Raw genomic sequence first — 25,031 nt, forward strand, 5'->3', positions numbered from 1 at the left:
TCTAGAAATACATTTATAAACAAAAGAAATGAATATATCATTGATTTATGTCTTGTATTAAGCTGAATGTCAAGAATCAGTAAATTTTAAAACAAGACCATCCTTGTAACATAACATTCATTTTAAGCGATATATTTATTTCTTCAAATAGTATTTTTCTACTATATTAAGATAATTGCAGGATACAAGCAAGTTTTAATAAAAGTGCGTTTAAATGTGTAATACCGCAGTGATAATAAATGTAAGTAACATTCTAAACTGAATTCGAAAATAATAATAGGGCAGATGTTATACCACTATTTTGACATGACAAGTATCGTTGACATCGTCATATCAATGGTTTTATTTAAGCAGCTTTAAGCTTATTTGAACCACTCTAGAGTCCGCTTCTTGTGAAACCAGTACTGGTGTTATATGAGAAGGCGTGACTCCATTGGGGCTCAAACCTACGACCTCCGGTTTGAGCGGCCTACACATTAACCATTGAATCACCGCTCCTCCCCAGTGTTTTGCAGCGCTGACTCTGCTGCTATTAGACTGTTGTGCACCACCAACCCGTCAGATATACTGGATTCAAATTTCCTTCGCTTACATTTTTTATCAGATGGAGAAATAGCTCTGTAATTAAAGATTTAACTAGATATTAACTGATAGAGCTGACTTTCTGCTTTCTGTTTCCAAATGGAGGAAAAGAACAGAATTGATGTAATGATACTGAGTCTTTTTTGAGGGCGTTAAAGAAACGTGTGGATACATGTCGTATTATTTTTGTTCAGGTTTTGGCACAATTATAAAAGCTTTTCAAACAATGTCCGTCTATACAACAGTATGAGTTGGTACAGAGAAAAATCATTTCAAGCGTATCTTCTCTTTCTTTAGAAAAATGAAGTAGAAAATATGTTTAGAGTGGAACTATGTATAGTCCTTGTCTTTAAAGGCTGCAGTTCTTGGAAGACGAAACCCCATGTGAGGCTGATATCACGTTTTGTCTTTTTAATATAACACCAGTTTTATGTAGTAATTATCACCCTAACCATACTTTACCTTCAGCACATGCATAGCCAATTGCAAAACGTATTGATTTGAAAACTTTGTACGTTTTTTTTTTTCTAAAGTATACTTAATTCCAAACTCAAATCTTTTACAACTATGTTTAATTATAACTATAATCAGCAAATTTAGGCTTGTTGAAAAAGACCAAACGAAAGAGAGAACGTAAATTTTGTAAATGATTTAAATATAAAAGCATGAAAATATTCCAAAACAGCCAAAATAAAAATAGGGTAGTACGCCTTTTTATATAAATATTGGTTATTTAACAAAATGGATTGATCGCCCAACATGGCCATTTAAATTTCAAAACTAAAAAGAAACATACAGTCTGTGTTAACATGTAAAAGTTGTAACTTAAATATGACTTGTTTTACCGTGGAAAAAACAGTGTGTATACACCCATGGCCTAATTTTCAAGAAAGTACTTAAGATTGTATATTGACTTAAGGATAACATGGTGTATTAGCCATATTTCATATCTTGTATCTGGGTGGTAATATTTAAATGAAATTTGATCACTTTAAAGACATTCAAAATTAAAAACTTTGAAGTTAACATTGATGCCTATGGTAAATATATAATTTCTTTGATTATAAGAATCTGAACTTGAGTTTCGAGAAAATATTGCGGTAGAAAGATGATTTATATGATTCTGATACAAATGTCATAAAGAAATCTAAAATTCCCCCTAGGGAAAAGGAGAAACTCATTTTTTTCTAGTTTTCAGGGGAGATAACTCATAAAAAGCCAAAATTATCAGGGGAGGTAATCTAAAGGAAATTTTTGAGAACTTCTATCACTATATAACTTGTCAATATGCACCTTATTTCTATCGTTTGACATTTTTCAAGCTTAGATTAACAAGTTGTATGTACGCTTTTAGTGAAATTGAGGCCTATTACACCATGTTATTCTTAAATACGAAAAGCAAGCATATAAGCAACTTAAAATACATCAGTCAATTAACAAACTTAAGTATATATATTCATTCGTGACATCGGAGCCAGGTCAGCATGTAAAAGCGCGTGAGAGATAATTCCGTGTTCTTTATATTTCCACACAGGTATAGCAACTGAACGATTGAAAACAGTTGTTGTCGTATAAATTACTGTATTAAATTAGTGCATAAACATCTCATTCTCTCTCTCTCTGTGTAGTAATACAGTATCTTTTTATAATATTTCCCGACTGCTGGTATTTTCCATTACACTAAAACGCCCTGTTTTGCATTATTTGCAAATTTGCTTCATGCAGCTAATGACAAAATATGCATGGCATTAAGTTACATATTTTAGGAAAGAAATCCAAATTATAAACATTTTCTTGAAAAATTAAAACCGTTGATATTTTTTAACTGTTTTTTTTTTTGCAGTGCACTGGTATTTTTATGGGTTTATGCAAACCAACAAAATCTCTTGAGATTGTCTAAAATTTGATGATTATCTGAAAAACTGAAAATTGCGTGGTTTCAATATTGCCCAGGATATTCCAGTTTGAAGACACTCAAATCTGATTAAAATTAATGAAGAACTGTCCCTGTTCCTTATCCTTCAATACAGGACTAGATTTATCCCTGTTTGTGCGCCGCATTCTGGCTGTCACAATATATTGTCCCATTCCAGCAATTTAGAAATCGAAACAGTAATTTACAGCAAAATATCGGAATTACTAAACAGCCATGGTGACAATTTTCCCCCAGAATAGCAGCCTGTTGTGAGTAAACAAATACGAAAGTCCTTTATATCGGACATTCGCAATTTACCCGCTAACTTAATAATACACGTCTTAAGTCTCTAAAAAACTGTGCACGAATATTTTTTATCTAATAATACGGACTTCCAAGACTGGTTCTGGAAAACACAAATAATTTCTCCGAAGACGGATGAGTGAGTGTTTCAGATAAACTGTGAAAGTTAAGCAATTTGCTTGCTGCGCTCCTATCGTGTAACTATTTATAAAGCCGAAAATACAGATTTACTCCATTTAGGATATAGCTTTTTCTTTATGTTTTGTTGTCTGAAAGAAGTTAAGGAAGCCAGTCACGCCAATACGCTTGTTTTCAAGGAATTAGCTTCTTAAATATCTACATAAATGGACATTACGTCGTTTCTGTGAAAAAAGTGTGTTAGGATTACTAATATTGTCAGCGATAAACGAGAACGTGCTTGCTTAATATAGGATATACATGTATCTGGATCTTGTAACAACATTGAAATTTGTTTGAAAAATATCTTTAAATATTGAAGAATAGCAAATAGCTATAGTGGATATAGTTGTGCTTTGCAACAGTATATGAGCAGATCAGGAGATTATATTTACATTTTCATAGAAAGCTCTCTGTATATATGCTCTTGCACGGAAAAAAAGGCGGTTCAATGTCACGGTGTTTTTTCGTGTAAGTTGATTAGACCATGGCGCCGTTAAGCCTTAGCAGCATGCTAATTTCCAATCAGATATAACATTAAAACCTTTATTATATTGCGAGTGTTTTGTCATTACTAGTATTTTCTAAACGAATTCGTTTGTTGTTTTATGTCTGCGGAACTACGCGCAACACACGTAAAAAAAGTAAAACATACACTAAAGCAAGCTCTACAGGCTTATTGTGGTTTGATTGTATTTATGGTGATAATCGGAGTGCGAATGTAACGCTAACACATGTGTAATCACTTAAGCGTCAACAATTGTTTCCAAACATCAAACAGTCAGTAAATACCACACTTCAAATATAACAGTTGCAGATGTACAAGTTTGTACCAGAGATTGTTTTCCTGGCGGAAGTAGCTCAGTTTTTGCATAATCAGGATACATTTTCAATAAATTAAACATTTTGCTATTGATTAAATATCATATATTGATATAAAAACAATAAATATTCAAACTGTAACAAACCTATTGGGGGAAAGTACTTTTCTGTTGTTGTTGTTTTCTTTTTCGTGAATTTCTGTTAAAAGGATTTTTCTATGTTTCTGGCTGTTTACGAAATAAATATTCGTTGGTTTTATCTGCGCTCCGTTTGATGTTTTAATTCGAATCTAGAACCACTTTACCTTGACGACAAAAATTCACAGAAATCGAAACACACATGTAGGGAAACAATACCCAAAGATGCTGTTAAAACCTTTAATTATTAATTAATATCCTTCATACTGTGAAACACAACTCATATATTCCAATTTTATTGCACTTTACAGCTCGGCAGGATGTAATTCGCGCAAGTACTGGTTAAGCAATTATTTGACTGACAGTGCTTTGGAAAATACAGAAACGTTTAAAGAGATAGATAGTGTTTGCAATTTGAATCAAATGAATGCTGCTTTTATATTCATTATTAGATATATCTCAATTGCTTTTGCTGGTTTATCTAAAAGTAATCATTCAAATAAATATAACATTTACGCGAAGAAAATGAGTACTTAGCGTGGAGGAACATTATATGAAGGATTATATATTGAATCAGAGTTTGTTCTCGAAGACCGAGAAATTTCGCAAATGTCGAGGTAATTAACAAGATCTATGATTGACCAAGAAGAGCGTTATCACGAATATTACTGCTAGTAGTTCTCTGGCGCTTATATCGTCAGTAGCAGAGGGATTTGATGGGAAAGATAAGCTTTTTCCGTTGCATTAGAAAAAGAAAAGAAAATTAGAAATTGGTATTAAAGCGACGTAATGAGACATGATAGCGTGACAAGTATTTCCTCATTGTGTTCTTTATAGAAAAAGAGAGAAAAAAAATAATAAAAAATTTCTTACACAGGATTGCTTCAGATGGATCAAGATTGTGTTTATATATAAGTTTTATTATTAGACTTACAGTGTTTACTTGGGAAATATTTCGGGAATTTTTTCGCAAATTTGGAATATCAGTGAATAGATTTATAAGGCTTGTGTATCAGTGAAGCGAAGTGGAATTTTATGTGTATTTCTGATTTTTAATCGATGATCTAATCTCAAAATAATTGAAAACACAGAAGTGGTCTAGACGCCGTGATCATTCACAAAATAAAGAATATCCCATTTGAATAGGGCATATTGAATTGCCGAGGGTACAATGCTTCACCGAAAATACCAATCGCTCGTGATTGAAGAGTTAGCGTCAGGCGAATGAACACAAGATATACGTCAGAACGAGTTATAAATTTTTATTCAGTCAATAATTTCGTATGATATATCGGCGCAGTTAAAAGTCGGTTTTAAATGAAATATTTACCAGAAATGATACGTAATTACATAGATAATCTAAACAGAAGTCATTTATTTCTTGGTAAAACATACATATAGATTACAGTTCTTAAAAAAGGCACCTGAGCCTACATGTATGCATGCTACGAGCTAAATACACAATATACATTGATATAATGTGGCGCGGTAGCTTACTGTTTACCAGTACCTTTTCTGTGGAACTTTGACCGCAAATATATCATTACGCCAAACGAAAATTCAGAACAATATAGACATGGGGACAAGATTTATTGTAATTTCTATTGGACTTCTTTTAATCATAGAAGCACAAAGTCAATATTATGAAGAAGAACAACATCAGTATTATCCGAAACTCTCAGGAATCTGTACGTTAGATAGAACTTACTTGGGCGATCGTAAGATTGCTATGCGCGATGGAACGGAAGTGCAAGGGATGAAGGTCAAATTTAAGCCCGCGTGTGGGCTCAGAGACGTAGATGAGTACCGCGGGCTTCAATATGCCGAACTTATGATTTCTGACAAGCAGATTCTTAGGTTCCTTCCAAACAGAGACCTTGGAAGGCCTGTAACTAATAAAGATAATAAAATAAGATTTGCTACATCATATAAATCGGTTTGTCCTCAAAAAGTAATGGGAGAGGTCTTAAAGATCTGGGACGGAATACCTGAAAAAATACGTGAACGCTGGGTAAACATTGGAAAATTCACAGGAAAACAAGAAGAGGGATGTCTTTGGCTAAACCTTTTTGTGCCCTATATAGGTAAGTTAATATTAATGAACACGAAATATTGATGATATCAAGGTATATAAGATAACGTTATAATGCAGACATAAATACATTCATTATATCACCCTAAATAACCGTCATTATTTTTAATATCATACCTGATTCATTTATATATGAAAAAAAATCATTTTAAACTATTAATCCTTGAAATCTTATAAAATGCTGACTGTACAATGAATACTGTGTTTTTAGCGTAATTTACCTTGTATTTAAACGATAAAAATCGTTAAATGCACCACATAGACGTAGAGATATGTACGAATCCGTTTGTTTCCAATGTTCTCATATCGCATGAACAGTTAATTGCAAAGTTGAACACACGCCATTAATCTGTTACAGTTCCTATTTTTTGCGTCGTGTGACTTTAGCTATGTTTATAGTACTCACTTCTTCCAGTGAGTCTACGTGAGTCTACCCTTACCTTTTTTTCTTTAGTATTATAACGGTGACAAACATGTCTTTGAATTTTTAGTGACAAATATGTTTTGCATTAAATTTAAAATTGACCGAAAGTAGGTAAGTCAGTACTTGTCGTCCCCACAATACATTTAACGTGTTCCAAGTAGTACAGGAACCAACGGTGAAAAGGTGGCCATAATTATTCATTTATATATACCTGACACTCTCATTTGTTATAATATAAATAAAACAATGTCATTTCTTTGACACTTCTATATGTATTACTTGATATTGTTTCCGACAAAATAATTACTTGTATAATCTGACAAATAATTTCTTGTCTTTGTATAGAAGTTTCTTTTGTCACAAAAACAATACAATTTGCAAGTACTGAGAATGTTAAATATGACACAAACGAAAAAAGAAGTTTTATGAAACGCATGAAAGAATTAAGAACCCGTACAAATTTTGAAGGTGGGTCATTCGTTTCACCACTTCAACTTTCAGACATTTGCCATTTATCAGTCTAGCATTGGAATGGTTTCATTCGCTTAGTGTTTTAATATTTTTGGATTCAAATACGCATGACACCGTTTCCACGTTGCAGTAAATGAAAATAGATTGTAGTAATTAAACATTTTACAATAGAATAACAACCTGCCGTATAGAATAAAATCCTAATCGGAAATCGGAAATTTACCTCCTAATTTAATAACACGCGTCTTAATTCTTCAAAACTGTACACGGAATTATCTATCAAATACCAATTTCAAGACTGATCATGAGAAACACATATAATCTGTCTAAAAACGAACGACTGAATCATTCAGATTAACTTTCAAGTCGAGCAAATCGCTAGCTGTGCTTCTCTGGTGTAACTATATTTATCAAAGCAGAAAATATAGATTTACTCTGTTTAGGATATATAGTATTTTCTTTATGTTTAGTTGTCTGCAGGCAGATAAAGAAGTCTTGTCAAGTCAAATATTCATGGATTTTATCATTACTGATAAAACTAATGTCATTTTAAATAGCTATTGATTGCTGTATATGACAAAAGCGTTTTTGTAATGTTACTACCAACGCAAAAATTGAATATAGATAAATTTTGGAGCTTACTGAAATAATTACAAACTTTGTTTTCAAATTGACATTATTTTAGCTATTTGGTGCAATATGACAATTTGGATACAATCTTTCTCTTAAGGAGATAAACATGTATGAAATTTTTAAACACTTCGTGTCAAAGTTTTGAATTTATACGCTAACAAAACTAACGATGTACTTAGAATTGATCTTTTCCGTAACTCCAGTCACACATGGAAGTATGTTACGAAAGCTATGTAATTTACACGTATTTTCTTAACGGATTCGTTTGTTGTTTCATGTCTTTGGAATTACACTCAACACACGTAGATAAACTAAACACATACATTAAAACAAGTTCTTCAGGATTATTATGCTTTGATTGTATTTATGGTGATAATCTGAGTGCGAACGTAACGCTAACACATGTGTAATCGCTTAAGAGTCAACAATTGTTCCTAAGCATCAAACAGTTTGGAAATACCATACTTCAAATACACTAGTTGCAGATTTACCATTCTGGACTGTATATTTATATTCCTTGTTGAAACAGTTTTAAGCTATATAACGGATATACTTCTGTTATATTGGCAGAAACTTTACTATTAACGTGCAATTCTGCGACTGGATATTACCGTTATTGATTTTTTTAGCAGAATCTGGAAGCTTTATCTCAAATCTGTTTTATGTTTTAAAGCTTAGAAAAAATACGTGTACTTCAAATTAACAGGTACTTCTTATGACAAAACGGTGAAGCGATCGAAACATATGCAGAAGAAACAATAAGCCTTAAAGTCTTTTTGATCTTTTTTATCAATAATTAATAGCCTTCATGTTGCGGAACACAAATCATATATTCAAATTTGATTGCAATAGACATATCAACAGGGTGCACTTACCGCTACTACTGCTTAAGCAATTATTTGACTGACTGTGCTGAAAATATGTATTTGAAAATTACAGACACATTTAAAGAGATAGGTAGCTTATGCATAACTGGGAGCTTACTGTAACAACAAACATCGCGTTTTTTATTCACTACTACATACATCTCTATTACTCTAGGTAGTTAATATATTAAAATAGTAACTGTAATGATTATTACATTTCCGTTATGAATGGTAATAGAATTAGTCGCAAACGTTCTACGAAGGAGAGGTATACCGGAGCGGATTTTGCTCTCTGTTACCGCGAAAGTTCAAAATCTCAAGGTAATTAACGAGATGTATGATTGACCAAGGAAGAGGTATTTATCACAAATATTTCTGCCAGAAGTTCACTGTCGCTTGTAGAATCTTCTGTAGCAAATGGATAAGATTTGAGTGATTACTGTTTTCTTAGCTTTGGAAACAGAAAGAAAATGAGAAAACTTTGTATCGAAACAGCCGTGTAATGAGCCTTTATAGCGTGACACGTCTTGACTCATTGTGTAAAGCAAATAATTCACTGCAAATCATATAAAGCAAAGACGAGGGAAAGGGATATCTCACATTGTATCTCACAGATGGATTTAAGTAGTATTATTTATACATAGCTTTTTGTGCGTAGAGTTTCAGTGTTCCAGTGGCAAGTATTTCGGCAAAATTCTGTTGCGAATATGGAATATTGAGTCCATGTGTCATGTGATTTTCGTGTCAAATGTACCAAAGATGAGTGGATATTTTGGTGTGTCATTCTTACATTGAAATCGGTGATTAAATCAATCTAAAAATAATTGAAAACACAGTTAGGTGGTCTAGACGGTGCGATCGTTCACAAAATAAGATATTTTCAATTTGAGTAGGTCTAATCGAACCGCTTTGGATGCAGTGCTTCTTCGCAAATACCAATTTTCTGACCGCGTGATTAACGAGCAAGTGTCAGGCGAATGAACCCAATGTTAATACAAGAAAGACTTATGAAATGTTATGCAATTATTTGTTATGATATATCGGCAATGTTTAACATCTGCATATATGCTGCATATACCAGTTATTGCGCATAAAAATGTAAACAAATCAATCATTATGACTTTTGGAAAAACCTATAAAGTATACATATCTTCCCAGTAAAGAAAAGACTGTGTACCATAATTATATACGATAATATGTTGGAATATTGTTAACTTCAAGCACGAATATGTTGAAATGCATTAAATTAATGCGGGTGTAATATACATTAATTATGTAAGGGGTAACTAATTATAAACGCAGAGAAGTACAACAAAAAATAGCATAACTGTTCAGTCATGGGTACAAGGTTCCTTGTAATTTCCGTTGGACTTCTTTTAATCATAGAAACAAAGAGTCAGTATTATAGGGAAAACGAACGGCAATATACTCCGGAAAACACAGTTAAATGCGAATTAGGTAGAAGACACCTGGGTGATCATAAGATTGGAATGCCCGATGGTACCGCGGTACAAGGGATTAAGATCCAGTTTAAGACAATTTGTGGGCTTAAGGACGTTGATGAGTATCGCGGTCTTCCGTACGCTGAGATTGCGATGTCGAATATGAAAAGTCTTAGGTTCATTTCACCAAGAGACCCAGGACGGTCTACATCGGCGGTAAGACATGCAATAAATCATAAAGCGGTTTGTCCTCAAAGAGAAATGAAGGACTTTCTAAAGGATTGGGATGGATTACCGACGTCGATAAAAGAAACCTGGTTGAAAATTGCGGCATTTATTGCAGACCAAAATGAGGAATGTCTTTATCTCAATATTTTCGTTCCCTTCATAGGTAAGTAAACAGATATCAGTTATGTCAAAATATGATTAGATTAGGTCCAGTGTGTCAATTTTTTTGGACGTCTATATTTGCCGAAACAACTTCATTCATCCGAAACTTCATGTGTTGTGTGTTTAAAGTATTAATCCACATTAATAATACACTGACTTAAAGGTGTGTTAACAACAAACATAATTTTTCTTTCTCTAACTGGATGCATTTACAGTAGCATTTAAGTTAGTTCGAACCGGAAGTGACGACGTAACGTCATTTATGTGGGAAAGTTTGAATAATATCCGTTAGCCGTTATACGTGTAGCATAAATGTTACCGGGAATCTTTGATACCCCATGTTTGACAGCCAACTCTACTGTCCTTTATAAAGTTATTTTTGACAATAGAAAGACATTGATGTAAATATATTTGAAGAAATAGCATAGAATATGCACAATGTAAGGGTTCAAATTGGTGAATTGTGAAAAATAAAGCAATCGGGCCTGTACATGTTTTTGGATATATGATTAAAACAGATATATAAAACAATGTTCATTAGAACATTTTGGAATATTTTCTTAATGCGAAAATGTCATCAACAGTGTGACTTTCCTTTTTTAGTGGTTGAATTAACTTCATACACAAAAATGCTCTGAAAAAGCATGGTTTCTACATCGTACAACATCTGTTTATAACATGCAAAACTTCCACAATATATTTAAATTTTTTTTTGCAAACATCACATACAGTGCATTACATGGACACCTATTCTGACATTTAATTAGTCCATTCCAAATGTATAAAAAATATTTGACTGTGAAAAAGATACAATAATAAATTGTTTTAAGTACGTAAGATATATACTGACATTGTATTTAGTGTTCGTGAAAAGAAAAAGATAGTTTTGAGTTAGACAGAAGTTACTCAATAAGATCCTGTCATTCTAATTATCTAATTTGTGTTATTGACATAAACAATTTATAATTTAGTTTACTTTCACTGTCTGAAGTGTAAAAAAAGTAACATGTACAGAAATTGCGTTGACTTTTGGCGCCTTTAATATTGTCGTCAATCTGACGTCTATGCGTCGTTTTATAATGTGCGCAAAATCTGACAGTGCTGCATAATAACAAAAATTTTCCAAATATATGAGTGTGAACAGGAATGTCAAGTCGAAATTTATATCTTTCCTTGTGTGGACGCAATTTTCTTTTTCCATTGCGCATAGCGATTTTGATGGCGTTTGAATTAGGCAGTTTTATCACGGATAGGGACTACCGCTTTTTTGTCACAAGAACTGTTTTGCATGTGGTAATTTTTACCTCATATGTTGAACAATGCAAATATTCGACTGATTAGATATTTAGATATTCATTTTGAGCCGTTTATATTAGTTTTAACATTCTGTTTTAGAGGTAATGAGCTAACGTTTTAAATAAGTAACGTGCTTTACAATATTTAGCTAAGGTTTTTCTTGCCATTAAGATTATACAAGTCAGCAAAACGTTCTGTCTCTTATGCATGGCATGTTCAGACGATGCCAAATGTTGCTATCGTATTTCTTTTGAACATAATTCGACATTTTATTGCGTGGGGCCTGATTGAAATAACAATCAAAAAGGAAAAAGTGTTCGTTGTGTTTACGTACATAATCGAGACCACAAGTTCATGGAAATTTTCAGGCTTTTCATCAGGGGAAATAGTCCATTACGCTTTTAGAAAACCCTTCTACAATTTGTTTTGACATGTCAGTCATGATAACATCTAAGAGACAAAAGAGATTATACGTTGTTTTTATAAACAGACTGAATCAGTAAGAACACACAATGCCAAGTGGAACGCTCAAAACTCTGTTATGTCTTAATTATGTAAATTGTTTTCATATAATTTCTGCTGGGGTTGACGTTATGTCGGGTTATTGTAGACATTTCGGGCCTGCATTAACTTTAAGTACGCATAATTTTCCCCGAATTTTCTTCGTTTTATGTGTGTTGGAAGCAATTAGCTCTCGCTACAGATAAATATCCATTACACTGTAGAAAAATACATTACAATGATGAAATAAGTGTTGTTTTGTCGTTTTTGACTTCTGAAGCAAAATTACTGTCAAAAGAATGGAAATAATATAGGTTGTGTTTTCGTTACGAAATTGATGATCAAAAATGTTAAATGTGAAAGATTGTGTGTGTTTTGTTTTTCTTTTTCTTTTTTCATCCTTTTATTTCGTTCTGAACCATTTCCAGTTTTCCATTCTTTAGCTAAATTAAACATAAAATCGATAGACTAAGTGTGCCTATTTAGTTCCTACATGCACACTTCTGACGTCTTTATTGAATCGTCGATCGGTAAATCTTGTCAATTATGCAATTTGCTACTTTAATTGAGTTTTCTAAGCCATACGTTTGCGTTATACGGACTGGCATTGTTCTGTTCTTTCTACAGATGTGTTGGTGATCTTTTGGAATACACATGAGAAAGAGAAAAATATATGGATATGACTGTAAGGAAGTTCCAATATTATACTAGTAGCCGGTATACAGTGTCCGGTGTCTAGACTTTTTATTCTTAAAGGAGTTCATAAGTTGATTTATTTTTGCCAGAAATCTACCTGACCTATCATCATTTTGTTACAGTTTGATTTTGTGAAGAGGGTTTTCTACAATATTTACTGTTAAATATCATTATATAAGTATAATTACCGAAACTGAAATTCGAAAACATCCTAAATGAAAAATACATCCTCCATCTCCCGCCTCATCTCCCCCGGGTTAGCTAAGACGGTACAAAATATTAGGCCTCGTGTCAATACAGTATCGTCCTGCAGAACGCTAGTAGAAATTTATTTGTTCAACTGAATTCCAATTTGTCATCTAAATAATGCAATATATAATATATATATATATAATACAGTGTTATTCAAGGTAGTAAAATATCTATGTCTAACCACCTCCGACAGAACGATAGTAAAATCCACATCATAAAGAAATGCATTACTCTTAATGCACTATCTCAGCTTGATTCGGGAAGACGATTCTATTCACTGGTAACTATTTCTTGTATTTCAATAATTACAGAATACCGGAGAAATAGAATCCAGATGTAATTGTTAGTGGTTCCTAAGCTCAAATATGATACCATTTGTACTTGACTCAAGTATATTTTGTTAAGCTAAGCAGTGACATGTTGTTCCCCTACTAAATGGAAATGGTGTGCCGTAAGTGTTCATTGATACTCTTAAATATCCAGTCGCATATAGATTAAGTCATGACATGCCACGTAAGGAACAACATTGTTGTTAGATAACTCTTATTATTAACTCCGGGAGTGCCTAAAACAAGTTAAGTTTTGCTCATTTTGTGATTTGCATGGGTTATAGGACTTGGTCAGGTAAATTATTCAGTAATATTTGTAGCAGGAAACGAAATAGTAAAACAAGTAAATACCAAGCAGGTTTAACTATTTCTGTTACTATTTATAGTAAGGTATGTACTAGTAATTTAAAGACAAATATACGCACACGTATTCATCATGTCAGGCGTGTTAAATTGTTTATATTACTTTCCGTTTTAAGGTACGTAATAGCAGCAAAATTAAACTGCATGTGGTTAAAATGATTTTCGAAATGGTCTTAAGAGTAGTACTGTTCAATTTTAGTATTCGAAAAATACACGTCCGTCTATTGCCCACATTTCATACTAAAATCCCGGCTGTTTTATGCCGTTCCATAGGCAGAGGTACACAAGTTCAGAAGAACTGAATTCAAATAAAAGGGCACGCTTTCAGACTGGTCAAATCGTACGAAATGTTTAGTGTTGATTTGTTAGTGGCTATAAGAACAAAGCATGAAGTTTGTCGAATTTAGCTGTAATTGAAATCGTACTGAACTCATGAAATAAAAGCTTTTATTCTATACCTACAATTTTCTGTCTGGAACAGAATGTATTTCTCTTACGTATGCTAAACCCTTTACTCGACAACCATCAGATACGGAAAAATCATTTAATGGTATAACTACTTTCTTTATTGTGACGTCAAATGTGATGTAAAAATGACGTAATAATGGTGTTTTAGCGTTAAAATAACTGCTTAATACGAGTGTTTAGCCTCATTTGTCTACAATTATAGCCAGTGTTGACTAATATAAATCTAGAAATAGGTACAGATATGTAATTAAAGTGCAATTAAAACTATACATTGATACACTGGCGCCAGATCAGAAAGAAAATGCCTCTGTACATGTTATACCCTACCCCTAGGTATTCTATAAGAACCATGGTCGTGAACGGGAAAATATACTTACCCATTTCAATCGCGTATTTCATACCTAAAACACGCAGTTCAGTAAATGTGTACTATTGATATTAAACAAGTGGTAATTTATCTTCCGTTGTGTGCCGGTCACATTTCTTCAATACTTCTTTTCTTAGAAAAACAACGTGTAGTTTACAGTTTTTTCAAAGGTACACAAAAAACTTGCTTGAACTTCCCTGGTGAAGTTCCGGTCTAGATTACAGACACACTCTGATTGGCTGATGTGAAAATGTATGTCAGTCGTCATTTTACTACACGTGCACGCTAAAATGTTTATATGCAGCATAAATGTGCAAAATGAATTAAATAAACAGAATAGATGTATACCAATATATGATTTCAAATTCAAAATCATATGCAAGATGAATTTCATTCATCATTTCGAGTCTTATCGTAAAAACTGTGAATTATTGCATTCTGTTTTTGTTTGTTTACATTTCGCTTAACATGTGCACACTGCCGTGACCTCTAGACCGGATGTTCATTAGGGGAGTTCACGCAAGTTTTTTCTGTAACGTTGACTAAAGCGTAAAATATATGGAGCATCTCTGCAATATGGAATATTGAGACAATGTGACTGGTGCACGATGGAAGATAAATTATCGCTTGTTTAATATCAATAGTACACATTTACTGAACTGCGTGTTTTAGGTATGAAATACGCGATTGAAATGGGTTAGTATATTTTCCCGTTCATGACCATGGTTCTTATAGAATACCTAGGGGTAGGGTATAACATGTACAGAGGCATTTTCTTTCTGATCTGGCGCCAGTGCATTGATATACAATGATGCTCTCTTTGCAATAAGGGGAACGTTGTTACTGAATATAAGATAACTTAGTAAAATCACCATTCTTCATTTTTGCAATTCAAAAGGCATTGTGTATCAAATACACACGGATTACACAATTGTTAATCTGAAAGAGAGATCACTTTTCAAAAATAAGCATCAGTCGGGTTGCTCGTTCACGTAGAAAACTTTAGATATAGGTTAACATGTACGATTAAATTGTGCGAAAATCCAAATATTTTTAACATCGACAACTCAGGCGCTTATTGAAATAACTTAAAGGAAAAATCCTACACTACTGTACGCAGGTGTATGACTGCAACCAATATTGTATTTTTTGCCGCTTTAAACGTTTTGATATTGTGATTTTTGCCCTTTTTTATCTGAGAAAAGTATCAAAGATCAGTTCACTACAGCCTATTTAGGATTATTAAACACAATTAGTTGACAGTTCCCCTATTTCTCATAAAACAAAATTGTTGAGTTTGTACTTTTATTTGAAAGGTCACAGTGCCTATAAATGTCTTTTGAACTTACAAATGTCCAAAATGTCAAACACATTGAGCCTTGTCTATCATTCTGTCATAGCTCAAGCCTTATTACATTTAGAAATGTTACTTTAGTAACAACTTCTCGTAGACTTTCTAGTTTAATATCAGTAAAATTGATCACTTTCTCTTATGACTAGAAACTTATTCAATTTCCCAGTCAAAGTTGGGCGCAGTGGTTTTCAGTCACTTTTACAGTAAATCTGCGAGTACGAATATCACTAGTTTTGTTGAATTGATAGCATAAATTTATTTATAGTGCCGTATATTACTCTAAAGCAGATGTGCAATTGACATGAGCGAATTACTATTAACATTACATAATTATCATATAAATCACACATTAAAACACATCTTATTTAAAGAACGAAAGTTTGTATCTATTTTTTATCATAATGCTAATTAGCCTATTCAAGAATGTTACCTTTATAGATTGTTATAACATTTAATACACAAAATATCATTTTAAATCGAATTTCGGTTATATCGATGTAAAACATTCCTTTGGTATCCGAGATACGGATTTTCAACTGTATTCACTTTTACACCTGATGAGGTTTGTAAGAAAAAGGGATAAGCGTACTGTTAAGTGACTGGTAGTTTGATTTCTAAATTGTTATACTTCTCAGCAGTGCATGCGGCTAAAATATGAAAGAGTAACCATTACCAATTACTGCAAAATGGATATTCTTTCAATAAAAACAGTTGGATACTGTCTTATATTAGATATTTTGATTTTAATTTGCCAATCGCTGAGCTTTAGTTTGGCATTGCATCAAGTGGGTTTAATTACGGAAGTGTGCATTTTACTACATAACTTACTATGTACTTACTCTTTTTTATTGTTAAAGTAAGAAACAAAATGATAAACGCGCATTTCTGGCGTATGGTCTTTACATACCTATTTAATTCATGTACCGTGTACAAGTACATTGAAAAAAAAAATAAATAAAGCATAATATTCTCAGCAAGGTCTGCAATATATAACGCCCAGCCGAATACACGGCTTCTGAGTGAAATAAATATAATTATCATTGATGCATATCCATAACAATAATTAATGTAGAACATCGTTCTAATTCCGTACTAAATGAGCTACAGATGTTCATTCCAGAGAGCACAACAAAGTATGTCATTTTCATGTGAATTTTTTTCCTTATTTACATGCATGTTATAATTTTGGCAAACATCTAAGTCATTTATACTTGTTTCATGTTTGCTGGCTCACGTTATTAACAATACCACAGGTATATATTTCTATAACCGAATTGCTCATAGTGTAAACCAAACCATTTTTAGTTTTCAAAGGAAAATTATCAGCAATATCCGACTGAACCAATTTTATACCGCTGTGATACAATACATTTTATAAGAATGTGTAAAAACCTTGTATTTCTGCTTGCAATCTGTAGTACGTGAGTTTCATCTCATTTTAATACAGACACATCTTTGTATTTAACGATTGCCTTCATCCATTATAGCGTGCTTTCTAACTTACATATTTTAACGTAAGTCTATACGATTTAAAGAATTTTCAATGTGTTCTTATTTCAAAGAAATGTACATGTAGATCTAATCCTTAAATTTAGGACTTAATACCTGATATTTCTTTTACAACATATTTCCCGCCAGTAGTCTTAGTTGACAATTTGGAAACACAATATAAATTCTTTTATAAGTAAATGCCGAAAGGAGACTGAACGAAAGCTTGAAAGCGAAGAAATGTTTTCCAGATACAGATAGAAGAAATGACCTGGGTTTTTTTCAGTCGATACTAGAGTAAAGAAGACAAAAAAATATTACTAGTTTGCATCAATTATTTACAAGAGCTTAATCTTTGTCAGACGAATGAATAAATCTGCGATAGACGGGACCTTCCGAAACAAATCAAATCCATAGACAGCTTGACAGATATATCAAAATTACGAAACATTCGATTAAAAATAGTTTTCATTAAGAAAGTTTCGGTTATTGCATAAATCGTTGGTTTAGGTGTTGGTAAAACATCGAAAGAACAGATTCTTCAAGTATATTTTCTACTCTCTTTAATATATTATACTGATTTATACCGGCATTTATGGAATGCAGAGCTTACAGCTATAGTCAATTTAAATTAGCAGAAACCTCAATTAGATATTATGTTAACCGTTTTGAATATATGCAAAATAAACACTATAGAATGAACACGTTATAATCGCGTGAACCCTTTTCTGATGCACCATAGTACATTTTGTATAATGTTTTGTGTTTTCATTTACATATTATTGCCACTTGTTGGCACAACCCTAGTTCATTTTAACTGATATTGAAATCCGCATTTTCGTTTTGTCTAATTGACTGATTTGGAAACACAGTGGTTGTATACAGTATCGTACTGATCTTTTGATTCAGTCATCGTACATTGTGTTCGCAGATTTGACATGTAAAGTCCAGAAGTGTCCGAAAATATTTAGATACTTGAAGTTTTGAATTTTAAATCTTCAGCGGAAAAAAAAAATCTTTTTTATTTAAAACTATGCTCCTTTTTAAAAAAAAATGTCAGATGTCCGATTTTGTAGCCCTAAGGAGGAAATAATATTAAGAGAAATAAAGAGAATTAATATCAGTAAAGCAAAAATATTCAAATAGCGACGTCCATCAATTAACTACGTCATCAAAGTGGTTATACAACTTTCCAAAAACAGGTGCGCTTTATGCTACCTCTTCTGTACATTTAACTTCACATTACATTGCATTATTTTTCTCATCTAAGTTTTCCAGCAAGTAAATTAAATCACAAATCATGTGTAGGAAGATTTGCTTTTTCAATAAATGAGCCGTGCCATGAGAAAATCAACATAGTGGGTTTGCGACCAGCATGGATCCAGACCAGCCTGCGCATCTGCGCAGTCTGGTCAGGATCCATGCTGTTCGCTTTCAAATCCTATTACAATTAGAGAAACCGTTAGTGAACAGCATGGATCCTGACCAGACTGCGCGGATGCGCAGGCTGGTCTGGATCCATGCTGGTCACAAAGCCACTATGTTGGTTTTCCCATGGCGTGGCTCAAATACAGTATTAGCATTACGAGACGAAACAAATTTTGAAAATACGCTAATTGTTTGAGAAATGGGTCATGCAGTTTTCGACCTACGCACATTTAGAAAATTTAGTTATTCATTTTTTTAATTAAAAGAAGAGAGTGTTTTCAGTAAATGAATGTAACGAAATTGCCTGTCTCATATCCTTTAGACGCCCATAACATATTTATGTGAAATAATATTTGCACATTCGTAGAAAGAAACATTTATTGACAAGTCAATATTTTCCAACGGGTGAAGAGGGTTTGACCCAGTGTTCGTGCAAACGCGATGTCATTAGCATGAATGCAAATATGGCAAATCTGAAAACAATTAGAAAGTTTAATGCATTGTGAAGTTTTTGAAAAATATTTATACTGTTAGATACATAGAAAATCTTGATGTTACGGTTGCATTAGAAACGGCATGTTGTAATTGTAACATTTACCATTTTTATATTCACCATGACAATCATTCAAAGTACATATAGGTAAAGTCTGTTTCCGAAGTGAATAATAAAACTCATTGTAGTTAGTTGAAGAATTAAGTTCGAATGTCGTCGTGGCAACAAAAAACAATACCTAGGCTCACTTACTATGTAAAACTAACGATTTGAATAAAGTGACAAACGCAGTCAACATCGATAAGTTGATATTATAATATTGAAACACATAGAAAATGGTCTTGCACTCATGCTTGTTTTTGTTAGCATTCTTTGCCAGCAAAGACTTTTCTTAGAAAATTACATAAATTTTAATTCTAAATGTCACATGGCTACGCATCACCCACGTTTTCTAGAAATACATTCTACCTTTATACATAAAACATATAAATAAAGAAACTCAGTGTGATAAATCGTCATAAATGTCACCGTATTTTACATAGGCAATAACTGCATCTGAATCTCATTTCTCAAAGAAATTAGACATAGATGTTCCGGGGAACATGCTAGCTGTCATTTATGACAAGAGAAGTATGCAAAATAGAGATTCCTGGAAGTTCTCGTCTTCTTCGTTTTGATGTATGTGGGTCATACAATAAGATATGCGACACTCTTCGTAAAGTATGTATTCCATACATTATGTGTGCTATATAGTAGAAATGCAAATCTTTTTCATGACTAGAAATTATACTATTTTCTTTAATAGATCGCCATTTAATCACACATATACCATAGCAATTTTCTGCTTTTAGTTTTGTCTAGGAAATGTGTACTGACTGTATACGTATTATTTTCTGCAAAATGGTGAAAGGCCGTGTTGTTTAAACCAACTAAAGAAGCACGAATGAACATTGCCAAAGTAGCATGAAAAGCGAAAATTATAATTGCTTTAGAAGTGGGGGTATGAACCTCTGGAGCCTAATATTCCATGAAAATAACACGAGAAACAATGAATGATCATTGAAAATATTCGAGTGCATAGTGGAAAACCACATGTCTCAAAAAGTGGCTGTGTCGTTGAAAGAAGTATTTCTTTATGAAATACTAAACATTTCCTTTTAATCTGGACATCATTTGTAATTATAATAATAACTGATCCGCTTTCTTGAATAAAATGCGGTTTAATAGCCACATCCTAAAGTTGTGTTTTGATTTCGGAAACAATGTAATAGCCATACACTGACGACATCATATTAACTAATTTATATCGATCGTTTGCAAGGAACTACTTTGAAATTCGAAAATCTGTCGCAGATCTGATAAAAAATCAACTTGATAACATTTTACATTTTTTGCAGGCAAATCAACAAATTATATTGCCATTTACAGCTTATTCACTCAAAGCAATTGGCCATTTACAATTTTGCTTGTTATTTAACATAGCGGCAAAAACTCTGAATTTTCATACCATTGTTTCTGTGTTCGAAAGATGTCGTCTCCTAAAGTAAAATGTATATTTATGTCTAAGAAGTCTGCTGATATTGCCAAAGTTTTCTGTTAATTGCGTCGCGGAATCTGGTTATTTTCATCTCGGACAACGTGACAGTCTGATTGATAGGTCAAAACCTCCATAACTGACTGGATAGAAACCTTTAAGAAAAGTTGCTTTTAAAAATAAACACATTATGTTCTAGACACAAAATTGCATTACCTTGTCTGATCTCAGAGACTGCTAGACTGTAATCAATTTTATAAATGTGAAAGATGTCGGTTATTATATTTACCACAGTTTGACATTTCATTATTTCTAAATACTTTAAGAGCAACAAATACAAACTGCTGTCAATTGAAATTTGTCTTTCATTCTACCACATGTCGTATTATAAGGCACTCCATTGCCTCATTATGGTATTTACAGTTTACTTATGATACCAATATGTAATGCTATTTGGCTTTCAACAGGGACATCTCCTCACAGATCCAAAAAGTATTGACGCATGACTTTTTCTCTTATCACTGCTTTAAATAAACGCTTTAATGAGTTCTTTTCGTCACGCATGATTATACAGGTACCTCAAACTTCAACAAAAATGTCTGGTACAACAAACAAAATTTAGTAAATACCCAGGGTCAATTATAAAACAACAACAAACTATGAGTTAGAAAAATACTCTCTGAAGCCCTGCCGTGTATCATGGTTTTATTCTAGAAATTTAGTCATAAACAACATCAAAACTGTTTAATATCCATTAAGTTTAAACGTATCTTTAATTATTGAACGCAGATTTCAAGGATGACTCTTGCAAACATACTTTCCATTTCTTGGCCTTTCATTTTACTCCTCAAAACGTTTTATATTTTGTTGGAGGCCAAATGAAATATATTAGTGACAGACTTGGATTTGGATGAATACTTGTACTGTAAAAAATGTTTCAATAATTGTCTGCACAAAATTCAAATCCACATTGTTTTAATCAAAGATGTTTACAACCGAATAGTGATATATAGCCGTCTGGATAAAGTGCTCAGTAACAAATATATTTTAATTTGGGTGCATTCTACGCAGAGGATGATAAGGAATATCTTCCTTAAAACTGAAACATGAATTTCATTCCTCTGTCGGATTTTCTTAAGGACAAACACTCATGAAATTGTTTAATTCTCTGTATGTATGTGCAAACAAGTGATGTTTGGCCACATCCGCTACTTTTAGTTACAATTCCTGCTTTGAAATTAAACAATACATTCTGAAATAAAAACGATACTAATACTTCTTATGTTAGTAAAATTGCGAAAAACAAACATTCAAAATATTGCGCCTGATTCTATGTAAAAAATATATTTCCATTACTAACATATTCACATATAGGTTCTATAAACCGCATAGAAACAATCTGACTGTATTTTTCACGTGCCGTTTGAGACACACTAATGACATGAGTTATTTATTTGTCTTTACAAAGTGTCACTTCATCTCCAATTTTATTCGAAATCCCATGGATCAATCGTCACGCCATAGTTCGTAAAAATGGTGAATACAGAATTTTTTTCAAGGAAGGTTAAGAATGGCAAAAACGCTTCTGTTGAATTTGATAGATTTAAAACAGTTTCTGAGAAAATGTAAACCTTACTTTACCCAATATTTTATGCCCTTAAGCAGCAAATTATATCAATTCGAACGTGAAAGTTAATCTGTTTTTCTATCCGATTATAAGCGGGCAAATGTTATCCTATCCGCGTAATTGGCATCGTGGGAAACCCAGGAATTCAACGTTCAGTCTTGGGCATTTCTAATGTGGTGTATAATTTCAGAACTTGAGAGTAGGCTTTCTTGTACGGTGTATTTAGTCAGTAAGATATTATATTGTGTAAGAAGCATTGTAGACACTATTTTCGTCAGCCTAAAAACGTCAAATATTTAAGTTTCATAAAGCCTTGATGTGTTTAATTAATATTTATTTCATATGTATAAAATATTGTTGTTTTAACCATTTAGTTGATAGCATTATCAAATTATTATTTTGTGACAACCACCCTTTATACATTTGATTGCGTATTTTCCTGACTATGTCGTATTAGTGAGCCAAATCTTAAGAACATTTGATAATAGCCAATGCAATTTAGCCTGTAACTTTTTCAAGGAATGTTGAATTCTCGTATTTTACTTACAAATTAACTACAGTGCTTATCGCATTTAAAAAAAAATATTTTTGAATCCAGATTAAGTCTAGTAAAATTGTGCATATAATTAGGAATCAAATGGAGATAAGGTGTCACAAAAGTCATATTTGATACTAAACAAATATACATTTATTTATAAAAAGAACCCCTTACATTTGTTACTCGTAACATAAAACCTATCCTCTTATGTGTATAATTATGATAATAAAATCCTTTTCCGCATTCATTGGTTATTCATATATAACATAAGACATAAGAGCGGCCAAGATTATACTTAACAGACCGATAAGGTCACCTACATTAGAACTTTTTAATGATCTAAAATGGCTTAAATTTAGTAACAGGGTAAAATATCACACAGCTGTGATGGGTTTATATAGCATAAAACCTATCCTCTTACCTGTATAATCATAACAAAATCCTTTTTCTCATACATTATTTATCATGTATTGAATAAGTAATGCATCAATCCTCTTATCTGTATGATTGTAGTAACACAATCCTTTTTCGTATACATTACTTATTCATTACACGATACAAATGTATCTATCCTCTTATCTGTATAATTGTAATAACAAACTCCTTTTTTTATAAGCATTACTTATTCATAACCTGATATAAATGTATCTATCCTCTTCGCTGTATAATTGTAATAATAAGCTTTTTTTTCACATGCATTACTTGTTCATAACATTATACAAGTGTGTCTATCCTCTTATCTATATAATTGTAATAACAAACTCCTTTTTTTCGTAATCATTACTTATTCATAATATAAAACCTTCCTTCTTATCTGGCATGTACAATGTACACATTTTCAGTTTACTTCATTTTTGAATTACGGGCGCAATATCAGATGACTTAATTATTCGTTAAACAGACACGCTGTCAGTTATAACACTGTCTAGGCGATACTTTCCAAGATGCACCTGTAATTTTTTGTAAGGCTTTTTGTTTAAATGTTTTACCAAGAACCTAGTTTTTATACACGGTTATCATATAAATGGTAAATTAGGCCAACATAACATAGTATCATAACTTGTATATGACTTTGTTGCTTATCAGATATTGATAATTGATAAATAAATGGTTGGTAGGTAGTTGTAATGTATTTCACCTTCATTTTCTTTATATAAACTGTCTGTGGTTTAAGCATTATGTAACGAAATGGCATATATTTTGGCTTCACAGATTTAGATCTTATTTGCCTATAATAGCTCATGAACAGGGAAGGTGCGCATGATTGAAACGAATAAACTGGAATCATATCTATGAAATCTCTATAGATATGATTAGGTGCATTGCTGTGAGCATGTGATATTGAACTACTTAATATCCATATTTATTATCATGCATGGCCTCAATTATATCCCATGACAAGCTAGTGATTTGTCTAAACATTATTTGTACTCCTTTTTACGTATCAGAGGTGTTTATGTGAAAATTTCACCATTCTTGTTATCCATTAGTGAACGCACATGCATCTGAAATCTGATTATCGTGACAAAGATCTCTCTTTTTTTCCCAAAGGAAGTAGTAACAAAGGTAGACATTTTACTGAATACAAAACGAAACTTACATAACCTTGAGTCTTGGTAAAACACTACAGGTAAGAGTAGACATTTTTTAAATATTTAGCCTAGCAGCCACAGTCACACATCGCAGTAGACCAGTCATAAATAGAAACTGTAGTAGAAAAGTTGTAGTAGCTACCAATCATAAGTACATTTTAATTACATGAAATATACTTTAAATGGGGATATGATAAAAAATGGAAGGGGCGGGTAAGAAAAACTGGGACGGTATAATGAATTGGAGGGGGAGGCACACATCACTATACATAAAATAAAGTCATTATGACACAACTGCTTGACTAAAATAAAGTTCAAGCCATAACTCAAAAAGACTCAAATTTTCCGTTTAATATGGCAATATTTTCCATTTATTCTTATGTGATATTTCTCCTGCGTCCAAAACGTGTTACAAGCTCCAAGAGCAAAATGCTGTCACATTAAATTGGTC

At 32.6% G+C, this 25,031-nt stretch overlaps 1 protein-coding gene across 3 annotated transcripts in view; it reads left to right on the plus strand.

The window, feature by feature from the left end:
* Positions 1 to 25,031, plus strand: part of LOC123554482 (neuroligin-4, X-linked-like) — a 413,210-nt gene that overhangs the window by 255,424 nt on the left and 132,755 nt on the right. Inside the window, exon 1 of one of the 3 annotated variants that reach the window (XM_045344678.2) lies at positions 3,061 to 6,020. The exons of 1 other annotated variant lie outside the window; for it this stretch is intronic. In XM_045344678.2, coding sequence (XP_045200613.2) covers positions 5,513 to 6,020 — 508 coding nt within the window. In that variant the 5' untranslated portion in view covers positions 3,061 to 5,512. Of the gene's footprint in view, positions 1 to 3,060; positions 6,021 to 8,125; positions 10,256 to 25,031 lie in introns of those variants that run through there. One more of the 3 variants, XM_045344679.2, reaches the window with a different exon arrangement.

This window comes from Mercenaria mercenaria, chromosome 7 (assembly GCF_021730395.1).
Source record: "Mercenaria mercenaria strain notata chromosome 7, MADL_Memer_1, whole genome shotgun sequence".
Classification (NCBI taxonomy): Eukaryota; Metazoa; Mollusca; class Bivalvia; order Venerida; family Veneridae; genus Mercenaria; species Mercenaria mercenaria.